General features: G+C 29.3%; 1 protein-coding gene across 1 annotated transcript; it reads right to left on the reverse strand.

Moving 5' to 3' along the window:
• Positions 1 to 9,507: 9,507 nt before the first annotated feature.
• On the reverse strand, positions 9,508 to 11,676 carry LOC120076814 (transcription factor HEC2-like). Its single transcript, XM_039030741.2, has 2 exons — positions 11,271 to 11,676; positions 9,508 to 10,131 (listed from the first exon to the last, which is right to left on the reverse strand). The coding sequence occupies exons 1-2, from the start codon at positions 11,562 to 11,564 to the stop codon at positions 9,712 to 9,714; spliced, it is 714 nt and encodes a 237-aa protein (XP_038886669.2). The 5' UTR covers positions 11,565 to 11,676; the 3' UTR covers positions 9,508 to 9,711.
• Positions 11,677 to 11,904: the final 228 nt, after the last annotated feature.

The raw sequence follows: 11,904 nt of genomic DNA on the forward strand, positions 1-11,904 counted from the left end.
ACAGTTTGACAGGGATGTCACTCAAGACTACATTCATTGGTATAATAATATCACAAGGCGCTACGTCACTCGTCCGGGAGCAGTTGTGGGTCATCTGGTAAATGAATGAATATTATCTAATTATTTTTTATTTAAATTTATTTTAAATATTATCTAGTTATTTTATACTTCACAGAGATCGAACAACAGTAGACTCCGTGATGTTGCGAACGATCCGAACCAGGTTCTTGCTATATATAGTGACAACCAAAACTATATGGAGGAGATACATTATATGTACGATATACCTATTGTTCCTCCACCAGCTCCTAGATGTAGAGGACCTGTTCGGGAAGAGGATGAGTTTGATGAGGTTGCCCATAATGTGGAAGAGTTTCCCTGTGATGCAAACGTAGAGTCAAACTGATTATGTTAGTCCGATGATGATGATGCCAGCATTTGGTTCGGACATTATGACTCAGAGGCTGGTCCTTCGTCTTCATACGTACATGTACATGGTCGGAGTCGTGGAGAGCATAATGAATATTTATATTATGAAGCGCTTGCAGAGGTACCATAGTAACATCAAGAAGAACCAGAGTAACCTCAAGTTCAAAGTCGATGACGGAAACCAGCTCGAAATCGACGATGTCTGTCTTGTGGGACACATTGATTTTTATAATTATTTTTATATAAATGAGATATTTTAATTTACACTTTTTTTTTATGAGATATTATTTTTTTTTTAATTTGTTCTTTTTAGAGTTAAGTTAAATAAAATAATAATTTTTTTTAGAATTTTTTTTATAAAATGAAAATTTGTTTAAAAAAGTTAAAGATCAAATGTTGAAATTTCGACCTTGGTAGGTTGAATTTTCAACACTCAACATATTAACAATAAATTAAAAAAACAACCATATTTATAAAATGAAAAATTAAAAAAAATAAAGTTCGAATGATGAAAATTCGACCTAGGTTGGTCGGATTTTCAACACTAAGACATATTAAAAAAAAAACAAGAACAACCATATTTTTGTAAATAGTTTCGAAGCAACAACATTTTTATAAGTTGTTTTTAAAACTAGAATATTATCTAAATTTTCTCTAAATTTTCTCTATATGTACAATTAATTTGGGCCAAAGAATTATACTTGCAAGCGGCCTTCATTTAAATTGCAAATGCTTTTATTTAATTAAAATGACGGTAGGATATACGTTTAGAAAGAAAACAATTTTTATTAAAAAAAAAAAAGAATAAAGAATGTTAAATTCAAAAGCTAATATTTGTGTGATATGTGTTTTTAGAACAAGTATATTTAGACTCGATTAGATAACTATTTAGTTTTTTATTTTTATTTTTAAAAATTAAACTTATTTCATCTATATTTCTTACAACGTTTTATATCTAAATACAATGGTTGAATTCTTAATCAAATTTAAAAAACAAAAACAACTTTTTGAAAGTTATTTTTTCAGTTGTCAAAATTTGACGTAGTTTTTTAAATTGTTGGTGAAAAGTAAATAACAAAGGAAGAAACTTGGAGGTGGAAGTAGTGTCAATAAACATAATTTTCAAAAATAAAATGGTTACCAAATGAGGCCTTATATTTTCAAATATAACATTAAAGGTAAGAGACACCCATTATGTTTAAAGTATATACCCACCAAAAGAAAGCTGAGGGAGACAAGATTTAAGCAGCAATTTCTGTAAGTTTAAGGTCGTTTACCATTTAAAACTTACGGTAAAAATTCACGTTATAAGAGTGATTTTAAAATGACAAAACATTATTTTTGATACATATAAAATCATTTTTTTTTTTCTAGAATTGTGATGTTTGTCAACAAGAGAAAGTGACTCTGTGTCACTTGGGAGTTGATTCTCAAGTGATTTTACTGAGTAATTTTTTCTTAAAAAAAAAAAGAAAAAAGAAAAAGGCTATTATTTCATATTAAACAACTCTTCTCCTATTTTACTTTACCACGTCCTAAAATTTTGAAACAAATGTAATTTTCTTTTTATTTCTCTCTAATTTTTATTCTCTCCCTAACGTTTATAATGTTTATCATAATTTTTAAAATTGTTAATTTTTCTCTCCCTCTAATTTTCTCTCTCCCTAACGTTTATAAAGTTTATCATAATTTTCAAAATTGTTAATTTTTCTCTCCCTCCAATTTTTTCTCTCAACTTTTTTCTTCCCACTAATTTTTTTTACCACTTTCTCTAATTGTTTGTTTATGAATTTTTTTGTCCCTCATTCTTAATTTTTTTTCTCTATTTTTGATATTTTTTTTTCCATTTTATCTAAAAAATCTTAAATTTCTGTAACTCTACCCTCTCTAAATTTCTTATTTGTCAATAAAACATTTTTCTCTTTGAAAATTTTCTCAAGCCCTCCATTTTTTCTTTTAATTTTTTTCTCTACATATTGTTTGTATACTACCCTCTAATTTTTTCATCTCAAATGTAATGTTTATTTTAGCAATTTAATGATAATAAAACTACATTTGAAAACAAAGATTAATAATTTAATTATAGTTTAAATTAAATTAAATCAAGTTTGCAACTAAATATTAGTATGATTTATAATACTCTTAGAAAACAAATTATAACTAAATAATTTTAAACACTCATTCTAAAAGTCAATTTCAAATTTGACCTTGACTTATTGGAAATCACTCTATTTATACAAAAATCACTTTTAAAAGTAGGGGTTTACATGGGTTGGATGAGGTTGGGTTGATAGTGTTTTTTGGACCAGCCCGAAAATTTGGGTTGGTTGGATCGGATTGGGTTTTTGGGTTCTAACTTATTTTTGCTTTTCAATTAAAAATATGTAAAGTTATATACAACAAATGACTAATAATTAAAATCTCATAAAATTGAAATGCTAAATACCAAATATTTATGATATTTATTGTAAACTTTAGACAAAGACAAATATCATAATAATTTTAAAAGAAAAAATATTAAAAATTTACACATTAATCAATACAAAGTAATCAAAATTATATATATATATATATATATATATATATATAATTCGGGTTGGATTGAGTCAACCAAATTTCTTTTTTTAGTCCATCCATGATCCAACCCAAACGCAAGAACAAAACTAACCTTTATATTTTAGGTTGTGTAGTCTGAGTTGTTCAGATTATTTCAACACCCCTATTTAGAAGTGTAAAACCAAACATTAAATGTACAAAAATTACTGATTAATCAATTTTGTTAAAATCACTATTTCTAAAATCACTCTTAAACAATCTCATAATGGTATATTATCTTATTCATTAAAATATATTTTTGTTCATGTACCTTGAAGTTTGTTCATATTTAATTCATATCCTTTCAAATGTTAGATTTAGTATCTTTATTTTTAATAAATATAAAATTTAGTCCCTTAAAATTAATTGTTATAGAAATGGACTAAACTATAACAATAATTTTCAATTTTTTTGTAAAAAAAATAATGTTATTTTGACAAAAATAGGGTTTGACAATAAATCGTGTACCCGATCTACGTTTAACTAGCCAGATGCCAAGCCTAGAAGAACATGCAACTTGAACAACTAGAATGGGAATGAAAAGCATTGGAGGTTTCAAAGCGATAACGACGATGGGAAAGCTTCGTCTCATTCATCTTTGTATTCTTGCCACTGATTCGCCAGAAGTTTGAACTTTGTTTTTCTCTAAACGGAATATTCCGGTGAAGCTTTCAAGTATTGTTTCCTTCTCTTTTTTCTCCTCCATTTTTGCAGTATGTTTTTTTGGTTATTTTTAGGCGATGGAATTTATGAATGAGAATGAAATTGATGGTAATATCCTCAATTTCAGGAAAATTAAAGTTAATTATCTAAAATTATTGAGTTTAAAATTCCCTTTCATTTGGAAAATTGAGATTAAATTGAAATAATTGAAAAATATTTATTGGTTAAATTGAATTTAATTGATTAGATATTCAAATTGATTATCTTGAAAATATTGAATTTTGCTTCCATTTGATTTTGGATTTTAGGGTCAACTAAAAAAAATAAAATTAAAGAGATAATTAATTTCATGTGGTTTTGAATTGATTTAAATATTTGGAAGGATTTAATTTGTATCAAATTGATGGATGTTATGCCCTTTAATTTTGATTTTTGAAGCCTAAATTAGATTAAGATAATTTGAAAAGTTAATTAATTTATAAATTTAATAGAATCTTTGGTGATTTTTGAGATATTGTGATAAAATATTTTATTTATCTTTTAAAAATTTGAAAAGAAAAAGAATTGAGATTTTTTTTCGAAATTAAATGAGAGTGAAAAGAGGCCAAAAATTGGGGAGAGCAATTCGGGTTTTCAGTGATAGCTTCTACAAAATTGTTGATTGCCGGAGTTTGAACTGTTGGATCGTGCTCAAATTTGGTCAATCTGTTCGAGACATATAGAGTTTCATTTTAAACGGTTGTATCGTTGTTTGAAGCTCTGGTTTGTTCGTAATCGCTGCTGAATAAAATTTGTAAAACTAGAAATTCCCCTTCTCCCTCACTCTTGCAAACCCTCCTCATGCAAGACCCTCAGTACCAGCCACTAGACTAAACAATTTATGTCGTTCGACAGCAATACCCACTGCCTATCTATGGTAGCCACAAGTCGATGCGCCGTCAGCTGCTGCCCTGATCTTTGCCGAAATTTTGAGGAAAACCTTGGGTAAGACTTATTTTTCCTTATAATTTGGGAGGTGAAATTCACCCATTTGATTTTGGGTTAAATTAGTAACATCTCTTTGGTGTGAAATTTAGATTCAAGATTTGGAAGTTTTGAGGCATTGACCATCAAGTTTGACTTTGACAAAATGAGTCAAAATGACTCGGGAGGTCAAAATTAGTCAACATGAAAAAATAACAAAAAGTCAAAATGTTGATTTCTCGGTCAAAGTTTGACTTTGACAAAATGACTATTTTACCTTTTGACTAAAGTTAGTGAGAAAATCCAAACTTTTGTTAGATAATTCCACTAACAAGATAGTGGGCTAGGTATTGGCTTATGGTGGAGACATTAAGGCTACTTTGGATTCTAGATGTTGGGTTTTTATGAATTTGTTTCATGCAAATGTTGCATGGTTTTTTTTTCCTACAAATTGGGCTTTCAATTTGGATAAAAAAAACTTTTACCACTTTTGCTAAAATAGTTTTCAAAATTGGGCTGGAAAATAAAAACCCAAACCCAACCCAAAATCTATCTTCTAATTCCATCTCTTTCTCTCTCTCGGGTTCTTCATCCATTGGGTCCCACAACCCGATTCTGAGTCCAGAGGATAGTAGGTCAGCTCTAGTGGTGGTCCGTTCGCGTTCGGGTGGAGATGAAAACATTTTGGGAGCTTCAAAGGTAATTTTTTTTTTAAAAAAAAAACCCTACATAATTAAGTAGGGTTGCATGCTATTTTCCTTTTAATTAAAAGCAATTAGAGTGTAATTAGATCCTTATTCCGCTGCGTATATCTCATGTTCCATCAGTTTCATGTTTGACAGTGTGCCTACGGGCCTCTAGACATACATGAGCTGACAGGTTTATGTTTATGTTATTTTTCATGTTTGACGGTGTGCCTACGGGCCGCTAGACATGCGTGAGCCAACAGGTTTACATTCATGTTATTTTTTTCATGTTTCATGTTTGATGGTGTGCCTACGAGTCGCTTGACATGCGTGAGCTGACAGGTTTACGTTCATGTTATTTTTCATGTTTGACAGTATGCCTACGGGCTGCTAAACATGCGTGAGTCGACGGGTTTACGTTCATGTTATTTTCATGTTTGGCGGTGTGCCTATGGGCCGCTAGACATGCGTATCAAGGCAAGACAGTACGTCTTTTGGTTCCCTTTCATCATAAAAAATCGATGTAGTTGTATGACCCACAGGCCATCATTCTCTACTCGTAAATGCATAGCCTGATCCCGGTAATGAGATCACTTACTGAGTATTTTATACTCAACCTTTCTTAATTTATGTTTTTCAGGTAAGGATAGGAACAAACCAGTGGGTGACGAGAGGGACTTGTGATCGTGCCATATGGGACATGTAAATTGCTTCCGCTCAGTTTATGTTTTCAAGCTATTTAAAAGTTTTGATTTGAAAATCGATGTTGGTCAAAATTTTATTTGTTTAAATTATTTTTTTTCTTCGTTATTTTAGAACCCCAAACAAAGGTTTTTCTTATTTGTTATTTATTTTGGAAACTGTCTTTATTATTTTAATGAAAATTTATTTTTCTCAATGGTCAAAATGTTTTGAATGTAAATGTGTAATTATGAATAGCGACACTTATCAAAGTATTCAAAAGGTTGGGTCATTACATTGTTGGTGGCGAAATTAAGGAAACAATTTTATTATAGTTTAGATATTATGAGTTTGATTTGTGAAACAATTTTCTATGAGTTCTGTGGCTTTTAGGATTTTTGTTCGACGTTTACTTATTTTGTTTTGAGATTTAATGTAAAATTACAATGGTGTTTCTGAATTCTCTTTTCTTTTTATTTTGCAAAAATCACATTTCTACCCTTATATATTTTTTCTTTTTAGAATTTGTAGAAGCTGTAAAATCTTGTCAATGGTGGTTCCTTCCGAAGTTCTCCAATTTTTCTACTTACGATTCTAGATTCTTTGAAATTGAGGAGTTGAAGATGAATTTATGTTTATTTTCTATTTCCATAGGGATTGGGACTTAATTGAAAATGGACCGGGTCAATCTAAATCGAAAAACAATAATCGTGTAACAACCCCACCTCCTGGTACTACTAAAAAGGAATTGTTGTTGCATGCATGCATAAATATTCGCATTGAGGAAAATAAAGTAAAAATAAAATAGAATAATCATGATTTTGAACTGTTTAAGTATATAAGAAAATGTTCTGCCAATATCTCACGATCTTAAATCGTTCGACCCGGGTACCCTTTTTAACATGAAATAAATTATATATAAAAAAATTATAATAAAATCAAAACATGAGAAAATTATAAAGCGTCAAATGCGAAGCGAATTTTGGTTCATTTGGCACTGTCACGGAAAAAAAAAATAAAGATAAACGTTGTGTATAAAATATTCAGTAAGTGATCCCATTATCGGGATCAGGCTATGCATCCACGAGCACAGAAAGATAGCCCGATGAAAGAAAAACCAAAAGACGTACTATCTTGCCTTGATACACATGTCTAGCGGCCCCTAAGCACACCATTAAAAATGAAAATAACATGAATGTGAACTCGTCGACTCATGCATGTTTAGCGGCCCGTAGGCATATCGTCAAACATGGAAATAACATGAACGTAAACCGATCGGCTCACACATGTCTAGCGGCCCGTAGACTCGCCGTCAAACATGAATAACATGAATGTAAACCCAAAACTTTTGTTAATATTTTTTTCTTCCACTTTATTTTGTAATTTCTTTTGTATGTATCTCATTTTTGTCATTGTTTTAAAAAAAAATACATTATTTTAAACTTAACCCAAAACTTTTACACCAAAACACTTAACCATATGATTAAATTTAAGATGGATTTAAAAACACAAAAATTAAAATTAAATATATTTTGGAGTTTGAATTTGTACTATTATTTTGAAAGATGTTATCTGACAAAAGATTAATAAAGTCAGCGTGTTACTTTTTTTTCCATATTCGTACAAAATTTCCCGAAACGAAGCGGCCTTAAATGCAATAGTTTCACTGGCAGTGCCACGTGGGCAATTAGGTGACGTGGTGAAAGGGCTTCGATGAATAGACGTCGGAGATTGGAAACGCCGTACACGTGTTGGGACGGAAGGCTTCAGGTTAGACGACGTCATCATTGTCAACCAATTAGTAAAAGTACCACCCACACCCACCACTCCTTGTCAGACTTTCATGTGCACTTCACGTGCTTATTTCTTCATTTTGATATTTCTATGTATAATGGTCCAGGTGTCACATATTACACTATTCCATAAAACGCATTTTATATAAAAAAAATATATTCAGTGGTGCATTCCATTAAATTATTTAATTATAATTTTTTAAATAATTTAATTTTTTTTAATGATATTTGAGATGCAGCTAAGTACTAATCTGCATAAAATTTGAATGTTGTCACTCTGACAAAAAGAAATACCGACAAATTGATTATAATATTATAAAAAATTGATTATAATAAAATAACAAAGGTATTCATTTTTTATTTTACGATATATTGGATCAAAAATTGAAACTTTAATCTCTAAATCTACTGTATACGTTTTATTTTAGTTAAACTATGCTTTTAAATTTATTTTAGTTACCCACGTAATAAATCTAAATCAAACTCATTTGGGCTGCAGACGAAAAAAAATAGAGCAAAATTAAGACTATAAGTGAGTCAATTTGGACAACTCGTATCATTTTAAAATTGATAATTTTCAATCACTTCTTTAAATGAATATTAATTAACATAATTTTATTTTTATTCATATGAATGATTTATGTTTTTGTCTTTCTCTACATATTTTGAAAAATTATATAATATTCTTTACTTCGATAATATTTTGGAAGAAGAATAATTAGATTATATGGTTTTAAGTTGATTTCTGTGAAATTAAGTCAAGATCATTAGAAGTAATGACTTAATTACAAATTTAGCTTCCAAACTTTGAGATTTATATTTTTTTATTTAGTCCAAAAACTCAACAATATTTTAAACTTCACATATCTATGACTAGATGAAAAAAAAAAAAAAACTAAAAGCTTAGGTTGCATTGGATAGTAAATTTAAATTTATAATAAATAGATCAATCATTTTTTTTTGTTTTTTTTACTTTTTAATACATCAAGGATTTAGTAAAGACAAAGAAAATTAAAAATTTATGAGATACAAATTTGAAATTTCAAAGACATATTAGGTGTTTTTTAAAGTTAAGAACCAATCACAAATCTCAGAGATGAGACTAAATTTATAATTTAATATATATCATTAACAAAATCTAAATTTCTACTCATATGTAATTTAAAATTTTTAGGCATACATACTATGATCCTTAAAATTTATCGATAGAAAAATGAATTAAAATAAACATAATTTTTTTTTTGTAAATTAAATCAATATTCAATATATTCATCCTCCCATGGTCCTCACTTCCTTAAATAAGCAATGAGACTCACACTAATTTAAAAAGGAATATTATTATACGGGTTATATAAAGCTCTTGAAACACACATTAGTTTAAAAAATAATTTACTATAAACTTTCTCATATTCTCACTACTTTGCTTCCTAATTCTAACAAATAAAATAACAATCAACATGATGGTCATATTTTCAAAAATCAAACATAATTCAACTTTAACGGCTAAAAAATCTATAGTTCAAAAATCCTAATCTTATAGTAAAATGTTCCACCCATTAGTTTAAAATAAAGTGTAAAGCAAATAATATTAGGTGGAACAAGTACACAAACACAACAACCTTGTCCATTCCATCCAACACTTGTTTGTTGGCAAATAAATATATATTTTTTCCTAAATAGGAAACCTAATTCATCATCTACTGTGTTTGAAGTGCAATAAAAAAAGAGAAGTAAACAAAAATTCTCATGAGAGACATAAAGTTTGCCAGCAGTAGATCAAATGTCCCTTTCATAAAACCTCACTGATCTTACAGTTTACCAAATTTTGGAACTCTACTCATCAATCAATCCCAATCCCACACATTCTTCCCACCAACAACGATAACTAAAAAAAATTAAAATTAAGCATCCTCCACGTGGTTATGTCCAGAGGGTTGAGGAAAGTGGAACAAGTGTTTATAATTAGTAGTCCCACCGGAGGACATGGCGGTGGGAAAGGGGTAGGTGGTGGCGGCGGCGATTTGGAGTGAATGGAGTTGGTTTTTCAAGAACTTGAGGTAATGAATGGCTTCGTCTAACATGGAGGCGGTGTCCATTTTGGTGCCGCCGGGGACTATTCTTTGGAGAATTCGAATTCTTTCGCTTATTCTTTCTCTTCTATGCCTTGCCGCTACGCTCTGGGGATCTTTTGAAATCTTAACATTACGGCGCTTTGGTGGTTTCACCGTTTCTGGGTCAATCTCTATCGGCTGCATCGCTGCCATTCTGTATATCATTTCCCTCATCCCTCCCATTGATTCTGATTCTTCCTCCTCCCCCTTCTATAACCATCATTATTATTATATTATTTCACTCTTATCTCATCACACTACCTCATTTCAATTATAACTCAAATTAATTAAAAGAACAAAATCATGTCTTTAAATATGATTTTTTTTTTTTTTGAGTTTTCAAAAATTGGTTTAGTTTCTTTAAAAAATTTTTAAAAATTGGATACTCCTTAATTGGTTCTTGGAAATGTTTTAAAGACATCTTCACCATCACAAATAGAAAAAATATATTACTATTTACAAAAATAGTAAAAAAAAAAAATTGATAAAAAATACTGATCATTGATAGATTCTATAGATTTTTATTATTGGTAGATACCCTATCAAAGAAAATTAAACAGATTTTACTGTTTTCTGTAAATAGTTTTTCAAATTTCTCTATTTCGAAAATCTCTTTTTTTAACCTTAATTTTGAAAAATAAAATAAAATTGTCAAACCAACGGTTATTTACTCTTTGATAAGTATTTATTCTTCATTTCATAATTAATATTAACACTACCTTCTATCTATTACTTTTTATGTTTTTCTTATCAACCTTTTATGTATTTTTAAAATCAAAACTAAAATTTTAAAACTAAAAAAAATATTTTTAGAAAACTTATTTTGATTGTCAGTTAACTATTATGTTCTTGGAAATATGTAAATAATAAGTAAGAAATTGGGGGAAAAAAAAGTATTTTTTGTTTTAAAAAAACCCTAAATTGTTACTAAAAATTCAAGAGGTTTTTTGTGTTTAAAAAAACCGAAAAACTAAATGGTGATCCATGGAATTCGTTTTTAGTTTTACAAATGCGAAAAGTGATAACCATTTTACTTTTTATTTTTTATTTTTGAAAAATTAAGTTTATTTTCTCTCCATTTCTTATAATGATTTACATCTTTTTTAAGTACAATGGTTGAATTCTTAATCAAATTTTAAAAATAAAAAAATAAAATAAAAGTAAGTTTTTAATTTTTTTCAAAATTTAACTTGATTATATGTAGATAACGAAAAAAGAAAATTGAAGGCGAAAGTAGTGTTTATAGACTTAATCTTTAAAAAAAAAAAACAAAGAAAAAATCACATAGTTATCAAACCAAACCAACAGTGAAATTAAAATAAACTAAAGAGTATGATGAGGATACATACCATGGCGGAAATTGGGGTGGCGGGAAGATGGCTGGATGTCCACCGGGGAGCGGAGGAATAGGGTGGAAAAGACGGCGGTGCAACAGGTTGAGTGGGGTTATTCATGGAAAAAGTGGATGGTGGTGGGAGATTATTAAAAGAAGAAAAAATGGGATATGAAGTGGAAGTGGAACTACTTACACCAATATTGGAACTACCAAAAGCAAAAGCCAAACCTCCCACTTCGCTCAATTCTAAATTCTCTGCCACTGCAAATTCTCCCATATCATCCTCAATATTCATCTCAACATCCATCCCCCCAAATCCCTCTAAATTAATTATTACAATTACAATTAACAAATCAAAATGCTCAAACTCAAAGCCTCGAATTTTATAGAAATTTTCAGAACAAGAAGAAGCTGAAAAAGAAGGTGGTATCGGCGGGGGGGAACACACCAATATAATACATAGTCTCACAATCATATATTATATAATATAATATATGCAATAATGTAACTTTGAGACATGTGTCATATATCCAAAATAAATTAATTGATGAATAATTTGAGACATTTAACAATAATATCCAGTTTTGTACTTCTTGTTTTTAAATTATTGGATGTATCAACAAATCAAAGATTTAAGAGATTGTTGA

The sequence above is a fragment of the Benincasa hispida genome, chromosome 4 (assembly GCF_027475165.1).
Source record: "Benincasa hispida cultivar pf3 chromosome 4, pf3_genome.v1.1, whole genome shotgun sequence".
NCBI classification, from domain to species: domain Eukaryota; kingdom Viridiplantae; phylum Streptophyta; class Magnoliopsida; order Cucurbitales; family Cucurbitaceae; genus Benincasa; species Benincasa hispida.